Raw genomic sequence first — 27,659 nt, 5'->3', positions numbered from 1 at the left:
CGGGGGCCGCGCGGGAGGGCGCCTCAGCGGCCGTTGCGGCCGTTGCGGCCGTTGCGGGCTCCGGCCGTTGGCGCTGCCCCTCCCCCGCGCGCCCGGTAACGGTCCTCGGCGGCGGCCGTTGGGCGGCTGGCGGCGCCCCGGCGCGTGCCGGGCCTGCCCCTCGCGCCCGCTCCGCCCCGCCGCCGCCGCCACACGCACTCGCAGCGCCGGGGCGGCTCGGCGGGCGCCGCGGGCACCGGGCGGCGGGGCGAGCTCCGCGGAGCCGGCAGCAGCGCGCTCCGCCCCCGGGCCGCCGCGGGCATGAGCTGCGCCGCGGCGGGCAGCGGCGCCCTCCACGCCGCGCCCCGCGAGCCGCCCGGCGCCGCCGAGCCCGCCGAGGAGGCGGAGAGCGGCGGCCCCAGCGCGGCGGCAGCCGAGGCGGCGGCCGGCGAGCAGCCCGAGACGCGCTCCGTGTGCAGCAGCGAGAGCGGCAGCGGCAGCAACCCCGGCGGCGCCGGCCCCATCTGCAAGATCTGCTTCCAGGGCCGCGAGCAGGTGAGGCGGGGGCGGCCGCGCCGCGCCCCGGGCCCCTCTCCCGTCTCCTCCCCGCGGCGGCGGAGGCAGCGATCAGCACCAGGGACAGGGCTCGGCGCCGCCGCTCCCGCCCGGCAGCCGCTCCCGCCGCCCCTGCCCGGGGGCCGCTGCGTGCCCAGGGCGCTGCGGGGCGCGGGGAGCCCCCGCAAAATGGGGGGTTGCATCTGCCTGCCCTCCCGCTCGCCCTCTCTGCCCGCAGAGGCTTTAAGCAGCACGGATCTCTCAGGCTTCTGCTGTGCTTTCAAAGGAAGGTGCGAGTTTACAAACGCATCCAGGTGTGTTCGCTCTCACACCCACACTGGACCCGGTGCTAGCAGTGGATCCGTAACGAGCGTCTTATACGGTGTGGCTTCACTCAGCTAAAACAAACCTGTCAAGGGAATAGGAGAATAGCTGTTTGATGCCACGCAGAAACCCAGCATCAGTGGATGTGTTTAGTTCTGTTAACCAAACTCTGACCAACACCGAACCTTCTTCAGAGGACACAGTTCCCTGTGATGTCACCCGCTCCTTCCTTAGCGGTAGTGACGAACAACTGTGGGGAAAATGCTGCCAACAGTTTACTTGAGGCGTGTGGAACACCTAATGTCACTACTTTTTGTCCCATGGTAATCTTTCACACGTTTCACATGCATACAGACACCCACAGGAATAGGCATCTGGTTTGGTGTGGTGATGAGAACTCAACTGTTTTTAAAATAGTTTAATTACTGAATGTTCTTGCAACAAAAAATGTGTGTTTATTATTTCATGTATCGACATTGAGACTGTTCCATGGTTACACACTTGTAAATATTTTGGTATTGGATTCTCACGTGATTTTAAAGTTTCTTTTAAAATTGACATTGATGTGTTGTCTTTCCAGGGTGAATTGTTAAATCCTTGCCGCTGCGATGGGTCGGTACGGTACACACATCAGCTTTGCCTGTTAAAGTGGATAAGTGAAAGAGGGTCATGGACCTGTGAACTCTGCTGTTACAGATACCATGTTATAGCAATTAAAATGAAAAAGCCTTGCCAGGTAATTTCTTTCCTTATTTGCTTGTATATTTTTTAAAATACTTATTTTTAGTCTTTTTAAAAAATGAAATACTACTTACTTTCATATCTTTTTTGAAAAATCTAAGCAGAGCCTAAGTACTTTACCAGTTAGCATCAGCACTCACTTGAAGTTAGTTTTTAAGAGAAGCCGTATTCAAGCTATGCAGTTGTTTGGTTCTAGAAGGTTCTTTTAGCTTTTGGCTGAGAAAGAAATGGCCTTTGGAGATTGTTAAACCCTTTTGTTAGATAAGTCATACAGAGCACAACACAGAGTAACTTGGATCCACCTGCTTCTAGGTCTAAACTTTCTGGTGCCCCAAGGTAGTCAAAATATCTACACAGGGATGGCAGGGATAGCACAGAGATTCTGTAGGAGATTCTGGAGCAGCAGCTGCAGGATGAATGGGATACCAAAGTATATCTCAAGTGTTGCTACATACATACCTGTGGACAGCAGAAGAAGCCCCAGTTTGAAGAGCAGCTATTCCACTCCTGTGGAAAACAGAAGCAAAAGAGAAATAAATTTTCAATGGGTGACACAGTAGGCAACTATTTACGGCCAAGTTGCAAGTGAAGTAGGAACCTGAAGAGACAAAAAATAATGCCATTCCCTTCATAGATTATTGCATTTTTTAAAACAGTAGATTCGGGTGTCTCTTTTTAAATAGATTCAGATCTTGGGTAGATCAAAAAAGACTTGATTTCTTCTAAACCTTAGATATATTCTTTTTTTTTGTATTTAAATCTGCCTGTCCTTTATTATGCTTGATAAAATAGCATGCAAGATTTCATGGAGCTGCATACTCAAATAGGTTACACCTGCCCTCACACATTGTGTGTCTGAAACTCAAAAGGTCATGCAACTTTTGGGAGGTATGCAGTAGTACCTTTCTTCTATCACTGAAAATTTTTCTTCTTGTAGTTACAGTAACTACAAGGAAGTCTCAAAACTGCAGTCCTGTGTGTATTTTTATAACGGCGATTAATCTTAACATGCCCTCACTTCTCTCCTACACTCTTGACTATATTAGTATTGCCTATTTTTAACAGTTCCTTTAGTAAGCTTTTGGACAGACACTGGATCATTTGCTTTACTAGAAAAAAAAAGTATTATTAAGTCCTTTTAGGTTTTGGTTAAAAACTAATGACCTGATAATTATAATCTGGAGATATTTTACAAATCTTTTATTGACACAATTAGGTAAATAATGCACTTAAAAATTCTCAAGCAAGACTAGTTACATTGTATTAGACACAATATTTGGACAGGAATAGTTTAGCTAGCAGTGTGCCTCAGCCCTTGTCGTTAGAAGTACCACTGTTGATCTTTTACTAATTAGATTGTGTAGGCAGTGTCATAAGAACTAAAAAGGAGGTTATTTACCAAAGTAACTTTTTCTCAAATTAGTTCTCTATGCAGATTTACACCAGCTTCAGATTTACTTTTACTTGAAATGTTTGTAGAATCTGGCAATGCTTAGGGAGTTTGGAAGTAGATTTTTTTTCTACATTTTCTTCCAAAGTATTGGAATACATGTGAAGATTCCATCTAATATTTAACATTTTGTATAGTAGAGAAAATAATCCCAAAATGGGGGCCTCTTTGAAGCAGTACATTCAAAGAACAAAATTTATTATGGTAAGTGACCTCTCCCTATGGAAGTCTTCTCACTGTCCCTGTGTACATTTCAGCAACTGCTAGTTAATTACTTTTTAAGGACCTAATCTTAGAAACATGTGGGCTCATAATATAGATCTAGATCTTAAAACATGAAAATAATTAAATGAACCAATTGGCTGCCAGTGGGAGATGAGCGCACAAACAAGTTGATGACATTTGATAGGCTGCTTCATAGAAAAAAGCAAAATGAACTTTTCAGCATCCTTCTCAGGATCATATCTTATTAGAGAGATAGATATAACTGTTAACTAATCTGTTAACGAAAACACCTGTTCTTCTTGCTGGACTTGGTCCTTAGAGTAGGACAGAGTTTGATCCAATAATAGACCGGACCTTCTGTTAAGACCTAACAAGAAAATATCTCTAATGAGGCCAGAATGAAACAAACACTGTTTTGGGCCAGGAGCTTTGAAAGACTTTTGAGATGCCTTAAAAATAAAAGTTTTTTAAATGTCTGTCTTGGAAATTAAAACTACCTAAATTTTTATTTTATATTAACAAAGATAAAACAGCACCATCAAGAATGTTTTTGATATTAATTTGCTATGCCATTATAATTTGTAAGAATTTCTCTTTTTAAAGGGCATATAAATAGGTTGCTTTCTTTTTATTTATGCCATCTAATTATTAAGCTGTTAGTAAATTAGTTCACTAGACTTGCAGTCTTGTAAATTGCAGAGTGTCAATTCTATTATAAGGTTCAGAAATAATACTTGAAGTGGAATATAGTTATAAAAGGGTTGAGAAAAAATATCTTTGATGCTAAATGCTATCATTATTAAAATGTAAATAAAGTATATTTAAATAATGTTATTTTTATACTCTTACTGTAGTCAGTCATAATTATGTGAGATATTTAGCACATCCTGTGCTTCTGTTCATTAACACGTTATATTCTGGTAGTTTAGGTGAATTGGACCCTGTTGTAAAAGTGATATAATGTGCTGATTTGTTAATTTAGAAGTTCATTATATGACAATTTGATACTTTCTTGGCATCAGGAAGATGTCAAAATAAGGAGTTATTTAAATAAAAAGTAAATCTTTAATTATTCAGTTTGATATTTGAATATAGGCATAAAATGCAGGATGTAGTTACGATTATTTTAGCAAGTTTTTAGTTACTTGAGGTGGAATGTAGCTCATTAGTTCAGTGGTTTACAATGGTCCTAAATGTGATTAACATTTGGAATATTTGGCATAAAAATCAATATGTTAAACAAATTCTGTGAACTGCATGTTCAATTTTTCTTGTTAATCTGAGTAGTTCTCACTCATTAGAGTTAGCTCACTGGCATAAGTTAGATGGCTGGGAGCAAGACCTTTAGCAGCCCGTGTGTGTATATGCTTTATAGTAAAAATGCAGAAGTTGTAGAGGTCTGCAGATATTTCAATATTGAGGTCAGTGTTCAGAAAAACATTTAGAAAATTTTCATAGCTATTGCTAATGACTGTGCTCACCTGGTTACAGACATTTTCTTATTGTAGGGCACAACTGAAAAAGGAGGAGGAGGAGAAGGCTCAAATAGTGAATTGTACTTTTAAACCTAAACTATCTACTAACAGTAGTTTGCTTATATTACTGATAATAAAGTTCCTGAAGTTAAGATCCAGGAAGATACTTCATGCTATGCACTATGTCAGTACACTGAAAGAACAAAAAGGATGGTCCCAACCTTAGTCAATTTATAAAGAAGTATAAACAAAGGAGTAGAGACAAGGGCTATATAAAACCCATCAAAAGAGCAGCAGTCTCTGTACACTAATAATTTTGAGTTTTTGGCATCTCAGATGGGGATGAGTTTTAAAATGCCTCTTTTAAAGGAAATAATGAGGCTTTGCAGACAACTCTTAAATGAGAAGGCAATCTGGGAGAACTGGTAGAAAATGTAATACCTATCTGAGCTAGATATCATGTACTCAGATGAGAGAAGAGAGATGCATCTCAGTAGTCATTATTAAAAGATAGTTAATAGGTCAGTAAACTCATGCAAGGACTTTTAGAGTAGCCAAGTCTTTCCTGTGATATGTTGGGGAGCAGGACAACTAGCACAGGGATGAAAGGAGGGCAATAACATGGTCAAAGTAATGGACTAAAATAAAACTATATTTGGACCAATCTTGTGGCTGCTGAGGGAATCATATTTGTCAAGAGCTTATAAAATTATATTACAGTATTTAAGAAATAAGATGAAAATTATGATGAGAAATTAAATTTGTATATGTGAGCAGTCTTAGATATGTTCTCTGGAAAGCATCCACAAGTTTTAGGAAGATCCAAACAGAAGTTTAAATTTAAGATAATACCTGGTTTACAGAACAGATTGATAGATTGAAGAGTGAATCCATACTGCTTGAGAAAGGATGGAATACGGAGACTGTCATGATTTAAAACCTAATTTACATTAAACTTATGTCAAAAATCCAATGAGTAAGTCCAATGAGGAGAGAAAACATTCCTCTAAGGAATCAGAATGGTCACATGCATAGGACTTGAAGTTATTAGGAATGAACATGGGAGAATAGACAGTTAAGAATTAAAATTGGAAGGTAAGGTTGAAATAGAGATGGTTTGAGTGCACAGAACCTTGAAAGAAGGGGATTGATTTAGTTAAAGGGAGGCCTATAAGAAAGCAGAGAAATAAAGCTGGAAAGAGAATTAGGACAGAACTGCAAAAAATGGGCAAACAAAGTTTCAAAATCTATAATTGAATTCAGAGACCTGAAGGTTCCTAGTTTATTTAGGATTTTAACATTATGTGACAAAAAATATGCTTCTCTAGTTGGAATGGATGAAGATTGAAGTGGAGATACAGAAGGTAAAATTAATATTTAGAATTTTGCTAGAACAGCTGTACAAACACCAGCAAACACTCGAGATCAGTTTTCCAGGGTCTTTGTGTGTTAGTGCTTTGCTAGATAGAGCATTTGATCAAAGTTGATATATCTCAGCTGATTTATCTCTTACTTGTAGTCTCCCTCAGGAGGCTGCATCATTCTAGCCAGAGCATCAATTACAGCACGCAGGGAGTTAGGCAGGCCTCCCTTATGTTTACATTGGTCTATCTAAGATAGGGGAATATCAGTAAAAAATAAATTAGGCAAAAAAATGTGTTTATGTAGCATAGAGAACAATTCTGTATTACTCTGTGGTAGTGTACTCCTTGCCTTCTTGTATGACAAGAGCACAATAATGAAAGGACTATGTGACCTCAGTTCTTCTAAAGTCCTTGCTTGAGCCAGAACACTCTCTTGGCATTGTGAGTTTTGCCTGCAAGACTATAGGGTTCTTCGTTTTTTCTTTAATTTATTGCACCTTTCTTTTATTTGTCTTTATATATTTGTATTATTGAAAGGAGACTTTATATTGAGATAATGCTTGATTTTATGGCCTTTTATGCCCTAAACAACACATACAACTCCAAAAAATATTGCTTAGTAGTTACTGAAAGTCATGAATCTTCCTCTTTAAGAAATACTTTTAAATTTCACACATACTTCTTCAAATAACTGCTTCATTAATTATGGAATATTTTTTCACTACAATAATCTTCAAAAAATCATATTCCATACAATTGGCATTCAGGAAGGTGTGTCTTGATAAAATGAGAATTAACCTTAGTATGCCTCCTTCTTTTGTGCCAAGGAAGCTCCCTCTGCCTCCCAGAGAAGAGCAAACAGAGAGAGTCTGCCTCTTCAAGGACATTTTGTGTACCTCTCACTGCTATAACCTGAACAACATGCAATTTACAATCCACTGTAACTTGTGGCTACTCCCAGCACATTGTGTTCTCCCTCTGATGACTGTATTCTGCATCTAACTTTCAGGGCTGTTGTTTTGTAAGAGGAAAAAAATCCAGTATATTTTGCTTGAAGAAATAAACATAACAGCCCCTGGCTCTATTCAGAATATGATAAATAGCATAAAAGTTAAAATTCAACCTCACCCCTCCAAGAAAGACACTTTGAATTTACTTGGTGTATATAGTGATTAGTTTAAATCCCCATGAGCCTTAATGAGGAAGATCATTTCCTGCTCAAGCGGCACTTACAGGGTACTTGCATGTTGTCTCACTGTTTTCTGGATGCTTGCATAGGTAGAGTGACTTGATTAATTACTGACACCTTCCTTGAGTCTTTTATCTGTCAAACTTAAAGGAAACATCTTCGTATCATCCACTACTCAGTGGATCAGAGAGAAATCATCAAATGCTTCTGAGCAATTTTGAAATCCTCTACTTCAGCTGTCTCTTTCTTACTGTAGCCCTAGCAAAAAGATTAGAAATATGTGGAATAGTTGTCTATACTTGGGAAATGTGTCTACTATGACTGCCAGGTACTTCAGTATGTTTAGAGATTTATGGAAAACATGCTGTGCATTCATTGAAAATAGTTTATGGCTGTGGTTTTAGAAACCTATCTTTCCCCTGAGCATTCCCTTTTCACTTTTATAGGTCTTGCTGATACGATCGCTGTGAACCTAACCAGAGCACTCAGGACCTACAAAGTCAAATGACCAAAGTCTTATGACTTTAGGCTTCTAGCCTAGAAGAGATGCAGTCTTAATTCAAAGTTCCTTTCAGATGTCTTGGTGTTTATCATGCGATACAAAGGAATCTTCCTTGCACAACTCTCATATATCAGGACCTCATGATAACTTCCCCAAATTCCCTTCCTCCTTGTCTGGCATCAGACTTTTTGGACAGGCATCAGTTCTATTCACCTAAAAAACAACCAGCATTTCCATGTTTCTAAGTCCTCTGACCACTAATTAGCATCTCTGCAGCATGAACAAGATGCTTTACATTTGCCAAAATATTGCTCTCTTCTGCTTTTTCATCTTTCTCTAAATTTAATGATAAATTTGCCAGATTTTCCAAGCTTTTAGCAGTTATTGTCCCTGTCATGTGAGTCCATAAGGTTGTGACCCACGGTTATGACACATAATTTGTCACTGTTCCTCTACTTCCTTTAGTAGCTATCCTTTTCCAGGATTTTAACAGAAGTCAGATTCTTGGGATAGAAATATGCTTCAGTGGGAGTTGAAGTATCTCATTTCCTCTGGTGATCAAAGGACTAATTCCATTCACTTTACAGGAAAAGAGGTTTATCAAAAATATTTTAGGGTATTAGAAAGAAATGACTTTGGAAAGCTAAATAACTTTGTTTATAAACTCAAATTTAGGTGGGATTTTGTGTTATTTCAAAGAAGTTATTAGTTTGCTTCTATCAAATGTTTATTTTCATAAAGGATCAGAGCACTTTCTGAAAATTTCTGAATGTGATGGAAAGCCATGATCCTGCTATTCATTCTTTCTGTGGCACTCGGCATGTACAGTTCTAAAATAGCAGCTATTTAGATGCTGCTAAAAAATTGTGGCCCTGCTTCAGAAATTCATGAATACTTTCAGCTCCTAGATAGTCACTGCAGTGTTTTTGGTTTCTTGAGTCTTTCTGAACTCATTTTCTGGTAAGACTTGTCCTCTGTGGGATTGCTGTCTAGCCTCTTGTTTCTTCAGCTATCTCCCATGAAAACAGGGGTGGCAAAGCAACACACACCCTTACACATTCTGTACACCAAGCAGCAAATGTGGCTCCTGAAAATTTGGATGTGGACAATATACCTTCTACAATACCATAATCTCTGATTAGCAGGAAGTAGTATTTTCTAATGCTTTTGTCCCATCCATCAACTCCTTGGGAAATGTATTTTATCATCACTGTTAATTGTAACACATGTATCTGCACTCAGCCATAATGATCTTATTGCTCAATACTCAATATTCTCTATCACAGAGCTGGATGCTGGGTAAGTTCCTAACAGTCATCCAGCTCTGACTGGGCAAACATACGGATAAAATAGTTAGATTTTGCATGCAATGGCTGTCTAAAGCCTTTTTCATTCTTTGCAAGAGCAGAACCAGGGCCCTTTGAAGATCTGATGGTCTACTTGTATCTATTCTAGAGGAGGACAACCGAAGTATGTCTGCGTTTGTGGACATACACTTGAAAAAGAAAGACAATTTGCAGGACAGCATGTAGTTCTTATAAATGTGTGTTTTCTGTATGTACCTCCTGTAGTTACCCTTCTCTCTCTTAGGTGCTTCTGGAATTGAAAGAAACGGAGGGCATTTTTATTTCTATGGATACCAGAGGAAATGGTGTTTGGGTTAGGCATGACTCCTATAAGCACCATTAAGCCAAACCATGTTTTAAGGTTTTCCAAAAACAACAATATGAATAATTAGTACAGTTTTTGGTATTATAACCATTGCTTCTTGCAACGCTGGAAATGTTCACACACAATAAAACAAATTAGAAAGCTAGGTATTTTGAGTGTTCAGAAAACATGGTTTGTATTGTGCAACTTACTGCAATTTCTCCAAAGTATTTCAGACATATTCAAGATATATGCAGACAGATACAGTGTGTTCCTGGTATAGTGTATACAGCACCAATATACATGATAATACTTACATATGATTTGCTGCTCTGTTTAATTAAGCCCAGCATCTTGCATGATTTCAGAGCTTAGAAATGCAGTTTTACGAGTAAGTGACCACAACCAAAAAAAAAAGACAAGTAATTCAAACAATAGCTGCTACTAGCTTGTGCTCGTGATTGTGTAACAGTACCTGCAAGGATGTACCTTCAAAAGAACTTATTTAAAGAATCATTTTTAAAAATTTTGCTACTTAAAAAATTCCTATAGTTAATAAACTTTAAATAATTTAGAATTGCCACTGACAATTGTAAGAAGCATACACAATGGTACTATTTGTAATTACAATTTCATTATGCCTTTTAACACAAAGTTATTATTATTATATGTAATATATATAACAATTCTTCTAGCAGGCCAATTTTTCATCTTTTATAATTAGGACTTATTTTTCAAGAGAAGATTTCTTGAGTATCTCCAGTGCTTTCTAACTGACTTTTGGAACAAGTTTTTGTCTAACTAGTGGTCCAGGACTGCCATAACTGATAGTTACGTGTGGGGCACATAGTATTGGTGGCCGATATTCTGCAACTTCCTAGCTGTGCTTATCCAGTCAATTTTGTTTCTATGTCTAGGTTGTCTGGCTCCATCATCCTGCCATCATTTTGTATGGTGCATGGCTTGGAAAGTGCATTAGTGCTTGTCATTTTTTCTTTTTTTACAGTACTTAAATGGTATAGAAAACTCCTCTTTCAGTCTTCTTTTGGTATAGTGGAGACTCTGAACTCTAAAATTCCAATTATATGGCATATCTTCCACACTTCTTCCACCATCACACCATTGGTATGGTTCTTTTCCACAGACCATTGAAATAGGTCAGAATCAGAAATAGGCCATGGTGCTTTGCATAGTGCTAATATCATCTCCTTACTCATCCCTGTGGAGGTGATGTGAATAAAAAAATCAATTTCATTTGCTTTCTCTTTGGTTCAGTGAACATGTGTATGTTGTACGTGAATTGGAAGTGTTCCAATAAAGGACACTGAAGGCGTTCTACTGTACTGTATCCTAAATGCTTTGTAAATCAGTCATTAAAAGAAGGTCTTGAGAGGTGGAAGTTTAAAACCTTGCTTTAATTTAGGTGAACAGTGGATTTGAATTAAGGTTTTTCACCAGTGAATACATCAGTCACACTTTATCTTTTCTTTTGTGTGTTTGGAAAAAAAATATTTTATTATTCCAGGTGTCAGAGAAAGAACAAGCAACCAATATCTTCGGAATGTGCAACTAGTAAATGAAATGTGAATTTCAGTAATTGAACTGGAATGAATACTTATATACTTAAGAGAAAACAAGGTAGTCAAGAAGACATCAACAAGAAGGATGAAGGAGAGAGAATTCCTGTGTAAACTGACTGGTGGTTAGGGTATTTTTTTGAGAGAGGCCTGTTTGATCCCTTCATGCTGAGCATTTTTTTTTCACATCTTTGGTGAGTGAAATAATATCTTATTTCTGAGTTTCAAACTCAGCATTTTTTTCCAGTTAGAAATATTTAACATTTTTGGCAAAATTTACAAATAGATCCTTCCCTTCAATAAGAGAAGGAAATAATCTCCGGAACTCCTTTTGATATTGTCTTTTTGTGTCCAAAGGGAGTCGCATAAGCAAAACATGTTTAACCCTCCTAAGTGACTTGATAGTCATGACAGTTGTTAATACTTCTTTCACAGAACTCTCTCATAATCTTGCTGAGACTTCTACGTCCTGTGAGTAATCATATTGAATAGGTTTTCCTTGACGTTTTGTCAGGATTGGGACCTCTCCATGCCATGACAGTCTACGCAGGAATGAAGTTTTCAGTTTATATTACAGATCATCTTTCGATTACAGAGAATGCAACAACCATAGTGGGCACTTCCGTTTCCTCCCTTTATTCATACTTAACTGTCAGGTAATGCTATCAAGAGCACAGCTAAGTTGTAATGAAATTCATTATTTCCACTAAAGCAGCAAGAGAGAAGGAAAGTTCCTACTTTGCAATAGGAATATTTCATATTTATTTGAATACAGTGTTAGTTTTAGATAGATAGACTTTCAAGAAATGCACTCATGCCCAAAGAATGTTCACAAATATAGATATTTGTAACTAAACTGGGTATTCTCATAGAAGTTAAAAGCTGAATGGAGAACAGAGCACTTTCATATTACATCTTTTCCTCAGGTGCATCTCTATCATACATTGACTTTTAAATGTTCCGTTATGTCTTTTGGGCAGCATTTGATCCTGATCGATTGATAGCCAATTCATAATCAAAAGTGGAAATTAGGAATTAGAAAGAAATAGTAGTTTGTACAAACAAGACATCTAGCAGGTTTCATGTTTTTTTTTCAGATGCTTCTAGGTGTTGAGAATGCCATATTAATTATTAAAGGATGATGCCTGATCTGGGAATGCTTGTTTGAAAGGTCAACCTTTCTTTTGAGGGTGGATATGATTGCAGTCCTTACTCTAATAGTGAAAATCAGTAGGTGTTTAGCAGAAACTAAATGCATCAAGGAAGGTAGAGAGCTACTCTCTGTGTACTGAATATCCACCTTCTGTCTCAAAGAGAGTAAAAACAATCACACTTCTCCTCAAGTCTTGCCTCATTCTTCTCTCTTTTTTTGGCCAGTAGCCAAGAATAACTAGAATCTTACTCCAAGTAATTCAAAATGTATCCAAAAAAAATCCCTAAGTTAATGCAGTTTTTATCACGACTTTTCTTGTGTTCTCACATAGCAATTCTAACAATTAAAGAAAAAGATAAAAGTAAACTTTACTGGTTAACAGTGAATGTGCAACAAAGAGTATGATTTTAAAAGATCATCTTCTTACAGAAATAGAAGTCACCTTCATAAGAGATTGTAACCAACTGAATAATAACGTAAGTGAATTGCAAGAATTCACCTGCACCAAGTATTATCCTGATATTTGAAATATGTAGTGGTGTTCTTTTAGATTTGCAATCTAAGGCAATTTTAATCGTTTTGTTCTTCTAGACAAATGCATAAAGGTTTTTCTCAATGTAATGAATACAAAGCTAATGCTGATTTTATCGGGGACTGAGAGTTTATGCAACTTCATATAAAACTCATTCTTAATAAAAAAACATGAAGTTGAAAAGACAAATATTACAGATGAAAATTCAGGAACTGATGTATACCAGGATTTCAAACTAAGCCCTCAGCAAGCTATCTAAAGATATATTCTTAAGGCACAGCCTTAAGAAGTTCAGATCCCACAGACTTCACCTGTGAAGAAGGTGAAGCCACACTAGACATGTGCGGTGTTTGGCGTACAGATGGTAAAGCCAGTACCTCCAATAGTGGGCTTGCTGCACACACGCCATACAAATGACTCTCCTTGAACATTCACTGTGGAATCCTTGGCACTTGAAGCTACTGTGTCTAGGACCTCTGAGTGCTTAAGACAAACTTGGCACTCTATATAAAAAAACCCTTAATTAGGTATAATAATGTACATTTCTTAATTGGCTCTAAAAGACTGGCTTTCTATCCTTTTAAAAATAGAAATTCTCCAACTGTGAGATGACAATTTTCACAGATCTTTATGTTCTCCACTGAATGTATGACATAGATTTTGTTTTCTCTGCCAAGTACTGAATTTATTGCTTATGACTGCAATGGCTGCCAATGCACCAACACGGAGAGATTCAAGCTTCTGCTTACACTTTTATCATTCTCTTTTGGCCAGTGTATTTTTTTAACCATATTCCATTTAGTCTGATTAAGGTATAGCAATAAACCTGAACTTTTTGTAGGATTGTGTCTTTACACAGCTGCATATCATGAGATACTGCTGCCCAAAATAGTGACACAAAATATATTTTTAAAATATCAAATTAAAATAATGATATCAGAAATGTACCTTTAAATAGCTTTTGTGAATGATAGTGGAAGATATGGCAAAACCTTTGAAAGAAATAGTATAAATTAAGCTGATTGAGACACCATTTGGTTTCTCTTTGTTCATATGCCAAATTCCTTCTTTATCCATTCTGTTCTTAGTCCCGCCACTAGATCTTCTACTTTGCTCTTATGCTCCAGACATGAACAATTCCACTCAGGTCCTTTAAGACCCTAAACTTAAATTTTCCATTGCTTGCTTATATTGTGCAGGTCTATGTTCCCCAAATGCTGCTTCTATGTCCTCTAATTCATTGATGTTCCCATTGATAAATAAGGAATCTTTGTCTCCTGCATGTGCTCAGTGCAAGCACTCAAGCCCACCTCTTCATTTGACTGTGCAGAAAGAGAACTCCATCACCAGAGCTAGCATGAAGCTGAAGGGCCCATACATAGGCAGCATTTACTAAATTCTTGGCCAGATTTATCGCAGAAAACTGAAAAAGAAGACTCGTCCTGGGGAAAAACAGAACCTTGGCAGTTCCAGTCAGTTCTCTGCTTTGCTTAAGCTGAACTTTGGGCATGAATGAGCTGGAGTAGACAAACTTCCTCTTCTTTGGAGCTCAACATTTCATTTGGTCTTACTTCAGAACTCTGCCACCTTATGTTCAACATCAGAGAAATTCAGGGGCTGTTCCAGAGCTTAGTTCATCAGTGGTCTCACAATGTCCTTTCTTGGCAATTGTATGCTGAATGAGGTATTACAACAGAGACACTCCTTTATGGCTTTTTCTGCCAACTTTACAGCTTTTTATATTGCCACAACTGAAAAAAGCAGGACTACCATGTACCAGGTTTCTCCAGATGTTCACACCCTCCCCAGCTTGTAATATAGTAGAATTTGAAAATTTTGTACATTTGTTCCAAGCTTTGGGGCAATCAGAAATCTGAGATGTTCCCACTGTGAATGTGTGAGTTCTGCCTAATCGTGTACATGCAATAAGCCAACATTTCCAGGAACAAGCAACTCACTGCACATATGCTGCACAGATGGACTATATGTCCACAGTAAATCTACAGTTTTAGTTGTCCCAAGTAAATACTGCTAATGCTTTCTAAGCAGTCTGAGAAGTAACACAAGCCAACAAGCCAGAATGTTTCTATTCATGATCTGTTTGATATACAGAATGAAAAGATGATGTATACTATGACTATAGGCACTGTATGACTTTATAATTTATCAGAACAGATAAGCATTGGAGGTGGGCTGTGATTTCTGTGGCATTGATTCTATTAAGACATAAAAATGGAATCCTATAATTAAAACTGTTTACCTGTGAATTCCAAAATACACATTTATTATCCAATGTTTTCCAGGTTGGTCAGTAAGCTACATTCTATATGTGTGATTTCTGCATACTAAATGAAGCATGTGAGATGTTCATGTGTGCCTCTTGTAAAATACATTAGAAAAATTAATTATTTGGTCATTTAGACTATTAACAAGATAAGATAAAAATAAGCATATGTGTTTTAAGCAAATCACTTTTTTTTTGTAAGTTTTATTCATACATAAGCAGATTGCAAATCCTATTATGCATAATAAACGACTGTGTTAACAAACTATTTTTCCTATCAGAGCTATCTAATTCTAGCAATCAAAGCAATTAGAAAAATCTAACAAAAACTTCTTGAAGTCATGTGATTGATGTATCTTCAGGTTCATCATACTACGTTATAATAGGTCATCATCAGGTTAGTCCCCTGCCGACTATTATTTTTATTTTATTTATTTATTTTATTTTATGTAAGTGTGCATTCCAGACTGGCTAGAGGGAGTCTTCTTTCGGCAATGGCCGTAATAAGCAGTGCTCCTGAGAGGACACGTGTTTTTGTCTCTGGTAAGCAGTTGAGGCATGGACATATTTCCTTTTGCTATGCTTGCTATGGGGACTGCTTCTGGTAGGGGACAATGATGTAAAACTGCTTCATCAGAACTCATCAGAGAGCATCGGTATCTTCAGAGACTTCAGTTAGAAGGGAAAAAGAATGCCTTGGACCAGTATAGTTTGAATAGCGCAGCTCCAAATTGCACTTAATATAGGGCCCAACTGAATCATGGACACACTGTGTACCTGCATGCTGTTACTCATCTGATCATGCTTTAAAATGATTTTTTGATTTTTTTTTCTATTATTCCTTATTTGTTCTGAATATAGAACCTTAGTTTCATTGGCCTTAGGGTTACTTTACTGTTTTAAACAGAATGTAAATGTGGCCCATTTTTTATGACAACATACTTGAAAAACCCATCTCTAATTGTATCGCAAATTAAGTAAGTGATAAATGTATCATAAAGTGAAAGATAATGTTTCCCATCACACATGCGGGACACCCCATGCATGCACACCTCCTATTTCTTTATCTATCACTTGCCTTCATGAGCTGGTGCTGCCATATGTAGGAAGGCTACGGTCTCACCTAATCTGAGGAGCCATAAGGACCATTCATATGTTCTGTACTAAGAATGTACAAAATCCTGTAGTTCTATTGCAGTCATTTTTCATATAATGTATTCTGAGCACTGCTTCAGTTGCAATCAATACTTTTAAAATTATTTTGTCTGCCATGCATTTTACAGCAATCAATGGGCTTTTAGAAGGCACCATTAAAAAAAAAAAGCTAAGTTAATATGGATTTATCTCAAAGATGACATTTGTCTTTACATTCTAAAGAGCATAGATATAACTGTACTAACTTATTCTTTTGCAATTAGTCCTTCAAAACAATATGTTTCTTTCAATTTCTGGAAATCATGGAATCATAGAATGCTCAAGGTTGGAAGGGACCTCTAGAGGTCATCTAGTCCAACCCACCTGAAATCTTAACTTTAAAAAAATTAAAACTTCCTCTTGACAGAGTACTTAGAACAAAAGAGGAGCAATGGTTCTGGAGGCGTCAACAGAACTACAGCTTGCCATTAATGTACCAGATTCCCCCTGAATTCATGGAATGCACACCAATGATAAATAGAAGATAAAAAGAACCAAACATAATGAACTGACAGTAAAAGGGAAAATGTAGGAATTAGGCAAAAGCTATATAGACATTTTCTAAACTGTCAAACTACTTAGCTAAGAGAACTGTTACTGATTAAAGAATGTATAGCTAGCAAATGACAACATCAATTAGGAAGTTATAATTTCAGATCATGAGCAAGTTAAGAGTTCTGTGGTATGTCGAAAATGAGAAATGTATTTATGGAAAAAAGAGATTTAAATGAATATGACATACTAATAATGAAACCATTCAGTTCAGAATGTTAAATAATTCAGTCTGTAAAATTATTAATGCATTTACTCAACATTAATTATAATAATACTTTTTTAACAATATTGTTGTGACTTCATTATAGTAAGCATTTAGTTTGGCATTAAAAGATGAAGTGATTGTAGCAACATATAATGGAAAATGGAATGAGGAGAATGGTCAGAACAAATCAAATCAGGCTTAAATAGATGCATACTATAAATAGAATTTACTCTTTTAAAAATGTCTTTTGTTCCTAAATGTTTTTCTCTGTGTATGCTGACACATATTATCTGCACCTTGCATAAGAGTTTGGATAAAAAAAAATGTGATGGGACCACATTTCAGATTCCTCTTCACAAGTCTTGTTGTGAAATGGAATTTCACCGGAAGACACAGCCCCACATAGTTCCTCTCATTGCCTAATGACTCCCCTGCCCCTTTGGAGTTCTTTGAACTCCTTTATCTGTTCTAAGGCCTTTAAAATCAAAGGGGGTAGGAACTGCTCTCTGTAGAAGGCTTTGGACTTTCACTGGGCTGGATGAGCTTGCTGAGTTTGAGGGACTGAGTTACATATAATCCTTACAGGTACTTAATTCATCTGATCACGAGAATAGCAAAGCAACTAGAACACATTCTCAAGAAGATGCTATGAAAAGGTGAAGATCATGTTTCTTCAGACTGTTCATGATCAAGCTTTTCTAGGAAGAAAAAAATTGGGAAAAGCTAACATGACATATCTCATCAGACTGAAGCCTGTCATAGAGAAAGTTCCTAGGAGTGGCTGATTCTGCTTGAAAGAGGGAGATAAGAAAAGAAATTAGCATGTCAGGCAATTCCAGAATGAGAGTGGTCTTTGTGTTTGGACTGCATGTACATTCATTATTCAGCAATGCTACATTACTTATCCCAGATGTTTGGACTCCTTTTCTTTCTGTTGTTCAGTGATATCTTTGAAGAGTAACTATGAATAATCTAAATTAAAAAAAAAATCCAAATAATTTGATAATATGACATAAGAACTTCTACATTCCTGAATTTCACTGTGAAAGACTTGCTGTTTATTTCAGGTATATAATAGCTTTTAAAGTTTATTGCCAGCCTCTTCCATGAATTTGACAGTTTAATATTTTGTGACAGTTAAGGCATAAAACTAAATTTCACTTCATGTAAAGGTACTTTGACTTCAGGCATTCTGAACAAATTTATTAAGAGTCTGCCTCACATTGATAATGAAGGAAGACAGGAAAAAGCACATAACCAAGAGCATTTTTGACAGTTTTCTGCCAACACTATGTGGTTTCCGCTGAGAAATAATTTTGCTCTTATACGTATTATCCCTATAGAATATAGAGAGAGTTGGAGGGAGGTTGCCCAGAGAAGTGGGACAGTCTCAATTCTTGGAGGTTTTCAAGATCTCTCTGAATAAAGACCTGGACAACCTGGTCTGATATCATGGCTGATCCTGCTCCAAGCAGGAAGTTGACTAGAGACCTCCCGCAGACTCTTGTTACAGGAATTATTCTATCACGTATAATCACACAGTACTACATGCTCAACTGCTGAGGGGAAAAAAAAAAAAAAAAAAAAAAAGCTTTTTCTAAGGGAATAGTAGCAAGGAAGAAATATTTGCAGGTGGGAAAGAGGTAATAGAGCTCTTGGTTCCTTTTTCTCCTCATCTTCCTCATAGCAATCCTGAGAGGGGTTAGCCTTTCAAAATTAGGAACAAGGAAGATGTCAAACTAAAAATTATACACCATACTAATGTTGGAGCAGGTAATGGAATTAGAATGGAGTGTCAGCCAAGCCAATTCAGGGAGTGAATTAGCCAGAAAAGAGTATACAAGATAGGTGTAATCCAAAACGCTTTTTTCCTTAAGCTGTGACTTTCATTTGCTTTTGTGACTCTTTGTTATAATGAAATTTTATTTCTATCCTTGTCTTGATAGAATTCAGTAAGTGTATTCTTTTGAAATTATATCTTGTCACATCATAAATCTGAGTCACTCACATACAAAGTATAAAGTCTTCCCCAGAGAAGCAGATGGAATTAAGACGCACTGAAATGAAATGTGTGTGTTTCCTATGTTCAGGGCTCCTCCAGAGTCTCCAGGTTTCTTCCATACAAAGACGCAAGTGTCTGTTCATAGACTGCTAATTATGCTGATTTATGCAGAGACACGCAGCTCTCTTGGTATGCCTGGAGGTAGCCTGGAGCTTTTCTGATGTGCAGCAGGAAAATGGAAAAGTGGCTTCAGATTTGGAGGGGTTGAACTTTTCACACTGACAGAAAAGTTACTTAAGATTGTCTTCCCCACGTTGTTTTTATTCAGTCCATTATCATACAGGTGTGAAAGGCTGAGTTCCATTTTTGAGACTAAATATGTTTTTGACTTTGCAATGAAAGGAAAAATAAAAATAAGGATAGCTCTTCTGAAGTTCACAGCTAGATGGAGATGACAGTAATACCTGTGGGGTTGGGGACTATTAGTTTCACTTTAACTAAAAGTGAATAACTAATACTAATAAACATTTGTGAAGATATGTACAAATATTAAAATAATTATTCATTTCAGGAAAAAAAGTGGGGTTGAATGTACAATCACAGAAAATAACATATTGATCTTATACAACTTTGTTTCTCTTTTAGTGGCAAAGCATTACTATAACACTGGTTGAGAAAGTGCAGATGGTTGCTGTAATCCTAGGATCTCTGTTCTTAGTAGCAAGTGTGACTTGGCTTCTATGGTCAGCCTTCAGCCCTTATGCAGTATGGCAAAGAAAGGACATCCTTTTTCAAATCTGCTATGGAATGTATGGTTTTATGGATCTAGTGTGCATAGGTAAGCTCAAAAAATGTTAAACAGCATAGACTGTGGTTTAAAACTATGACTATTTTTTCTAATTGGTCGTTCCAATTCTTTGCAGATTTATTCTCAGCTGGTACCTTTGGCAAATACTGCTTTGTAAAGTGTTGCAAATACTGCAAAGAGAAAAGAACCAAAGAGGCTTTATTCAGATTAATCAAAGCTTCCCCCAGTGTTAGTGGTGGGAACAGGGTCAGTTTAGATTACTTGAAAGTATAGATGGCTAACAAAGTGCAAGAAATTAAACAGGTGAAAATAACAAAGACTTTATTAAAAGAACTAGTAAAATTATCTCCCCCTGATGCTACATTGCGTTAGATTGTACCATTATCAAGCACACAAAAAGCCCTTGAGGTTGTAATCCAACCATAAATCCAAAATTAAAGTATACAGATTATATGGATTATCATGATAGTAATGGAGAATAACAAAAGGCTGGCATGAGTTCTTTGTCCATCATAAACACTTAAACAAACACTAGTGTTAAGTGGGATAACATAATATCCTATTAAGTAATCTCAAATTATTTAGCTTTAGCTGCAGTCTTAGAAAGGAAAATACTATTTATTACAAAGCTATTTTGGCCAGTTTTGAACTATCTGAAAATACATGCATTCAAAAATACTTAAATATAATATAAATCTTTTTATTGTAAACTCTTTTTTTATTGAATGTTACAATAGCTGCAATTAATTGTAGAGAGAATTTAATAACTTGGAGTAATCAGCATTAAACCATATTCTTAGAAATGCAATTCCAAGAAAATTCAGCAGTCAAATATCGTATCATGTTTGATTTGAAATTTTGGAATGATGAATGTTGATGTTACCCCGGTCTCACATATGGCAATTCTGAATTCTGTTCAATAAGGTGCAAAGAAACAGAGTGAGTCTTAATATCCAGGCTTTTGGTCCAACCACAAAGTCATATCCTCTTTTATTGACAGCATTCCACTACAGTCAGAGAATTTATTTATATTTCAGCTAAATCATTAATTCTATTTATTTTATTATTTCTATGAAAGGAGGTCATTCTGGAATATTTTATAGCACAGGCTTTCTTCTGTGAACCTAAATCTTCTTAAACATAAAAATTAACTGAACTCTAACTCTAGACAAATACTTTGTGTTTAAATTAACAAAATAAGTGCATCAGGTACACTCTTACGTGCTGATTTTTGATTAATTGTTCCTGTTTAACAATTAACTTCTGATGTTTTTTCTTTTATTAAAAAAAAAGAAAAAAACTCTAAATGGAGACAGAAGTGTTTAGCTTCAGGCATATTAAACTTCGCACTTATATGGAATTCCAGGTGCGGCATAGACAATTGCCAAAAATGTCCTTTATTTTGGACTAACCAGTTCACCTACAGTAGCAAACTCTTTTAAGGCATGGTTTCAATAGACTCGCACATGCAGCCATGTGCTGCCCTCCAAGCCAGCCAGGGCCGAGCCCCTCCTCACACAGCCATGGGGCTCCTAGCCTGACTGGCACCATGCAGGAGCAACCTGCATCTGGTACATCCACATTCAGCCACCAGATAAACTGACCTGCCTGCAGTTACATATGTGCATGTTTTATAGTCACATGATAAATAAACTATCTATTTTATTGGCCACGCTTCCTGACACTGAATTTAAATATTTTTAACACTATAATTTTTTAAGAACATTTGTTAATAGTATCTATTTTATTCTCTTTCACATTTTACTTTCATCATAAAGTGAAAGATTTTAGACTGAGAGAGCATTTGAATAAAGTTCCCCATGGTACTGTCCATTTTACTAATAACTCTCTGAAGGCATGAACATACAATTTTATCATTGCTTATTACATGTAATCTTATATCACACAGCTTGTAATACTTACAGGTAGGTGAAGTTCCCACCCAAAATTTCCTCTGCTGTCATTTCCTCCTTTTGTAGAAAGTCTTCCATGATCTTGGTCTTACAAAAGATTTGCCATAAGTTAATACCCACGTTAGTATTAGAATCTATTTCAGTGAAAATCTTTGCAGATGTAAGGATTTGCTTTAGCAGCACACATTTCAAGACAAATGCTTGAGTTATTGGTGATATGACCAAGTATTCCATCTGCCTTCAGTTGGTACAGTACAAGTATTTTAGCCTTTTGGGAAGGATAAAAATCTGTACTTCTTGAAGAGTTTTGTTGTGGCCAGTCTTAAAAGCAGATAAGATATGACATATCTTGTGATCTCTTTAAAAACTTGCACATACTAATTTCTATTTTTCCAATGGCTAATTTTTATCCCATAAGACATAGATGCTTATATTTTATAGGTAATATACCATCCACTTCATTATGAAGTAAATTATGTGTAACATATGTTTTAATTCCTGGTCTTCTTTTTCATTTTACGAAAAGAAATATCTCAGAAACTAGAGATCACCAGCATTCCATTCCAGCATACATATTATATTTGTATTAATTATTTTACTCATTCTCTTCTTAACTCATCCAGAATTCTAATATCTTCTTTACAGGATTGTCATTTTTACTTGTCAATATCAACCCCACAAGTCTCTAGTTGTATAAAACAGCATAAAGCTGTTCTCTGCAGATATTGCTGATGACAGATGTGCTCGAAGGCAAACCTTGACTATTTTAATAGGTCCAGAGCTACGTGCAGTGGTAGGATCAGAACATCCATGTTGGGATTACCAAAGGCAGTGAGTTGACGAGTTAATATGAAAGGAATGAATGATCTAAACCTCTTATTTAGACACTGAAGGCCAGCATGCAAAGTCTTTGCCATTCTGCTTTGTAGGCCTAATGATTATTTCTGGTAACACTAGAGTCATACTATTTTATATATTTGCTTTGGAAAGTAATCAAAACTTTAGTCATACAAGGTTCCAAAGTGGACAATCTCTCTTGCAAATAATAACAGCCCAATTGCAATCCCAGGACAACTGGGCAGCTTCTCTGGCACCTGAAAACCAACTGTAACATTGTACTGGAAATGTGAGTGGTGCCAATACTATGGCAAGGGAGCAAGCGATGAGAGCCAATGCGAGGTGTGGATAAAGCACTGTCATCCAGTTCCCTGCTCCCTGGGCAATTTCATGCCTAGTAACATTTTGCAAGTGGTAAATTTGAACAAACTGAATTTCTAACTAACCCATCGAAATGCACTTAGCATTTCTCTATTCAGAAAGCCTTCTTTCATGTTCTAATTCTAAATAATTTTAAAAGAGTATTCCTGTTTTTAGGGTGGATATGTTTCACTTCAATGCTTTTATCAATTTCCTGATTGTTTTTTGTCTTTATGGACCTAGATACAGAATAGGATTAAGAAGTGACATTTTTGTTCAGCGTTAGAGACTGCTACAGAAAAGTGTCTTTTATTCCCCAGTAAAAGTTTGTAAGCCCACATATTTCCTCTGAATTCTGGATCTGCAAGAAATTCTAATGAGGCCTCCTCCTGGAAAGGGCTCTCGGTTAGAACAGTGTGGTAAGACACTAGTGGAATTTAATGCCACATCTCAGCTGTGAGGAGTTACCTTCATGTAAAGACATTCAGTATGAAAAATTTTGAGTATACTTGTGACTCAGAATACGAAAGCCTTTGGACAGTGCCCAAGAAAGAATCTCATAGTACTTTAAAGCAAAAGAAGAAAACCCCTATGATCTCTCTCGATTGCACTGTACTCCCTGCATCTTAGAAACAAACCCTGAAGACAAAGTCTTCGCAGAGCCTTAGGACATTCTGGCGGGTCTGTTAACTCCAAAGCCTGCTCCTAGTACATGTGAACTGGCCAGAACATCAGAATAGCCTACCAAATTCTACCATTTTCTCTTGGGATCATTTAGTTCACACAAGATTTTTGGCTGATCTGTACTTTTTACTTTTTCCTCCAGCCTAGGATTGTGCAAGAATGCTCTGTGTGCTGTTGAAACCATGATATGTAGAATAAAACAGTATTATTTCTCTTTTTGAAAATAGCTTTCAAAGATCTTTTGGAATTCTTTTATACAGATCTTTTTGAATCGGTAGTTTTACCAGACGGGAAATCAACCTACTTTGTTAGAGGGAATTATGAAATTACTTTTCTCTCATTAAGCATTGCTCAAGCCAAGGCTTATTCAAAGCCTTGCAATATTAGATCCTTTATCCTTTGCTCTTTTTGAGCATATGTGAGTAACATCGTCCATTTTAAAGAAAAAATTCTCTTCCTTGCCATCATTGAGAAAAGACTGGAAGTCTAATTTCAGTAAATTTTGAAAGCTAAAAAAAAGGAAAGAAAAAAAAAGTAGTTAAAAAAAGAGTTGTTTTTACTCTTCCATAATTTTAGTTTTTTTTTTCTTTTTCTTTTTTTTTTTTTTTTTGGACAGTTTCAATGTACTTTGTAGTTTACAGGCCCAAAGTATCCTTTATCAACTTATTCCTTCTCTGTTTCAAATATATTGCATGCAGAGGTTGCACTGGAGAACAGGCAGGTATCAGAAATCGTTACATTGGGCAAAATGGGTTCTCAGTTTTGCTTCATCGGTTTTGAGAGAAGTGGGGCCAGACAGTGCTATGATCCAGTGACAGAAACAAGGAATGCACAGATATGCCTTTACCCCTACGGCACTCCACAAAAAATCTAACAGGAAAAAAAAAAAGGGATCATAGCCACAGCAATAAAAACATGATTTATTTAGTTTGCATATGAATCCTTTCAAAGATGATACAGACAGTCTGATGGTGTGTTTATGTATGAACATGTCTGCTAAATATTTGGAGTGGGTTGCTTACGTATAAATGAAAAGATGGAGTTAGACATCTTACAATCAAGTTTTTTTACATTAGAATGCTATGTTGCTACAAAACAAATTTACAAAATGTAACATATCATTAGGTTTATATTTTCTTAGTTTTAGTGCATTGGATTCTTCAGTAATTCAAGGAAACTTAAAAGGCTTACAGAATAGAAACATTTGCTATAACGCGCTTCTGAAAACACACTTTGTGTTATTCCATTTTTAAATGTAACGACCTTTAAAATGTATTAGAGTATTCATTCCTACCTGCAAATCAATGCACTTGAATATGAAGCTTGCTATTCACATAAATATTTTTTACCATAATTTCTACTTAAATCATCTTTCCTCAAATGCCTTATTTCCAGTATTTCCTTAAACTCTTAAATCACAAGTTCATTCTGTAGGACCAGATTTTATACAGTCCCTTAGCATAAAGAATCATAGCCTAAGACATCATAGATAATAATATAGAATTTTGAAAAAAAAATGCACAAGAAACACACTGGACAAGTAGTTTAGCAATGTGTTTGGCTAGGCAAGCTACTCTCCTCCCAAAGCAGGGAATCAGAAAGAACATGTGCCATTGCTCAGAAATATAAAAATTGCCAGGCTTTTTGAGAAGAAAAACCTAATAAGAAGGCTGAAGTTTTCTGAAACTCTTCAATAAATCCATATTTGAAAAACTTACATATGAAGAGTGTGCATGTATATGTGCATATTTAGATATGTGTACATATATATACCTGTACATATATACATAAAAATATGGAAAAATATGAAAAAATATGAATTTCATTTAACAGAATTGCTTGCACACTTGAGTAAACATTAATATTAGCTAGATGAAAGCAGATTCTAGACTCTAGCACTCTAGATAATCTATAGTTTGCTTGAAGGACATTTTAGAAATTTTTCTCAAATTTTCCCTACTGAGTTTTGAAGAGAAAGAATGAGGCCTATCATCCTTGCCATCCTTATCAAAGCTAATAATATCATAGTTAATAATGACATTTATCTCTTTGTTCTTGCTATTCTGAAGCAAGAAAGGGAAGGCATTTTTCTTACAGCTGTTTCAAGTTGTCATAAACGTTCTATGACCCCAAAGTGAACAAAAATATGAAAACAATAAAATTTTTGATAAAAAATTGTTCCAAACGTACTACAAAACATTATTAAATCAATTTAAGAGCATTCTGTCCCCTATAGAAAATCCTACTTACTTAAAGATCTAGTTAAATCACTACAAATCTATAAAGATACAGAACAGTTTTAAAATGTATTAAATGTGGACAATGTTCACACTCATATAAAAGGGCAGTTTACAAATCTGCTGGCAAAACTGGTTAGTGTTGGTTTACTTAAACCCACATATTTTGTTAAATTAGGCACTCTCAGGTAATGCCAGTTTTGGCATATATCTTGAGCTTACATTTGAAGAGATTTGAAGGGCTAACTATGAGGTTGGGGTATTTTGTATAAATTTTGGATTCTGATTAAGTATAGGAGGGAAAGGTTTAAAATTATTATAAATATAGATGTATGCCAAATGCAATTTTTTCTCCTAATCTTAAACACATAAATAGTGGTTCATATTGCGTGTGTATAATTTATAGGAATTATCAGTTGCCAAAAATTTAATGAGCTCTGCTTAATATGACAGCAATTGCCAGATTCATTTGCTGTGGCATTATTTAATTCATGTGGCATTATGAAGTTACATCTTTATTTGCTGTCAAAATGGTACCCAGTGACATTCTGTGCAAACTAATAATTCTTTTCTTAATTTCAGGACTGATAATGCACGAAGGGGCATCTGTTTATCGAGTGTTTAAGCGTTGGAGGGCTGTCAATCTACACTGGGATGTGTTAAATTATGATAAAGCCACAGACATAGAGGAGAGCAATCGAGGAGAGTCCTCAGCAGGAAGGACACTGTGGTTGCCGCTGACTGCATTCAGAAACAGAAGCTTAGTTCACCCAACGCAGCTGACCTCACCGAGATTTCAGTGTGGCTACGTATTGTTACATCTGTTCAACCGCGTGAGACCTCAGGAAGACGCGTCAGAGGACAACAGCTCCGGGGAAGTGGTGATGAGAGTAACCTCAGTGTAAAGAGTACGCTCACTGCCCTGCGCAGATGAGGATAATAGGCCCTGGTGTTTAAGGACGTTGGAATGTAGTTACCATGAATGGTGAAACCATTAACACTTGAAAAAAAGTATATACACACATTTTTTTAAAAAAAATTAATGCTTTTTATATGATCAGTTAAATCACAAATACACTTTTCTGAAAAAAAAATCTCTTGCTTTTTATATAGTCTGGTTTATTAGATCTTTTTGTCAATTTGTACCAGAAGTGTTTATAATTTAAGTCTTAGGTCTTTGAATGATAAACTCACTCATTTTTAAGTAAAAATATATTTAAATGTATTTTCTTAAACTCTGATTTTAACCCACTACTGTTATTTTCCAACTGCCATGAGGATTGAACTCAACAATCTTCTTTCAAAAAAAAAACAGGCTAGTTCAAGTTAAGTGTTGTTTCTTTCCTATAGCTTTGTTGTTGGTGGTGGTGTTTCTAGCTCAGTTCAGATTTATGAAAATAAGTAGGGGCCATAGTGTCCCTTACATTAAGCAGAAAAGTTCAACAGGTGCTCTACAAAACATGAGGGAAAATGCCAACTCTCAGCTCTCCCACGTGGCTCTGGAGGATGGCAGATGGACACTGGAGACTGCCGGGCTGTGAAAAATACCCTACAGAAAGAGCACTGCCTTCCAAACAGTGGGGCTGCTGTTGGCAGCCCGTGAATGTCCGATAGCATCCTGACTACAGGGCATTAGCCACCCATATTGTTTGCAGTAAAAAGGAGATATATCTTGCAGATGGGGGAGTAATAATGAATCCTCACTGAAACGGAAGTAGCTTGAACTCAGACGCTTAATTTTGCCAGGTAGCAAAACAGGATATAAAACAGTCTTCTCTGTTTTAATCTAATGGCACAAATTCCAACACCATATAAGCAGAAAGAATTGCAGATTATTTCCAAATGAATAATTTAGCCTACTGGA

General features: G+C 36.8%; 1 protein-coding gene across 1 annotated transcript; it reads left to right on the top strand.

The window, feature by feature from the left end:
* The first annotated feature begins 300 nt into the window (after positions 1 to 300).
* On the top strand, positions 301 to 27,030 carry MARCHF11 (membrane associated ring-CH-type finger 11). The gene is made up of 4 exons (XM_088528150.1): positions 301 to 534; positions 1,439 to 1,594; positions 19,602 to 19,794; positions 26,378 to 27,030. Exons 1-4 carry the CDS (start codon positions 301 to 303, stop codon positions 26,698 to 26,700), a joined length of 906 nt encoding a protein of 301 aa, XP_088384276.1. The 3' UTR covers positions 26,701 to 27,030.
* Positions 27,031 to 27,659: the final 629 nt, after the last annotated feature.

Source organism: Tinamus guttatus, unplaced genomic scaffold, assembly GCF_059628265.1.
Source record: "Tinamus guttatus ecotype Peru unplaced genomic scaffold, ASM5962826v1 Tinamus_guttatus_pri_ptg000302l, whole genome shotgun sequence".
Classification (NCBI taxonomy): Eukaryota; Metazoa; Chordata; class Aves; order Tinamiformes; family Tinamidae; genus Tinamus; species Tinamus guttatus.
Note: the sequence above shows the minus strand (reverse complement) of the source record. Positions and strands in the feature narration are given on the sequence as shown.

Coding starts and splice junctions, on each gene's coding strand:
- MARCHF11 (XM_088528150.1), top strand. CDS start 301: ATGAGCTGCGCCGCGGCGGGCAGCGGCGCCCTCCACGCCGCGCCCCGC. Junction 535..1,438: donor GCTTCCAGGGCCGCGAGCAG/GTGAGGCGGGGG, acceptor TTGTCTTTCCAG/GGTGAATTGTTAAATCCTTG. Junction 19,795..26,377: donor TATGGATCTAGTGTGCATAG/GTAAGCTCAAAA, acceptor TCTTAATTTCAG/GACTGATAATGCACGAAGGG.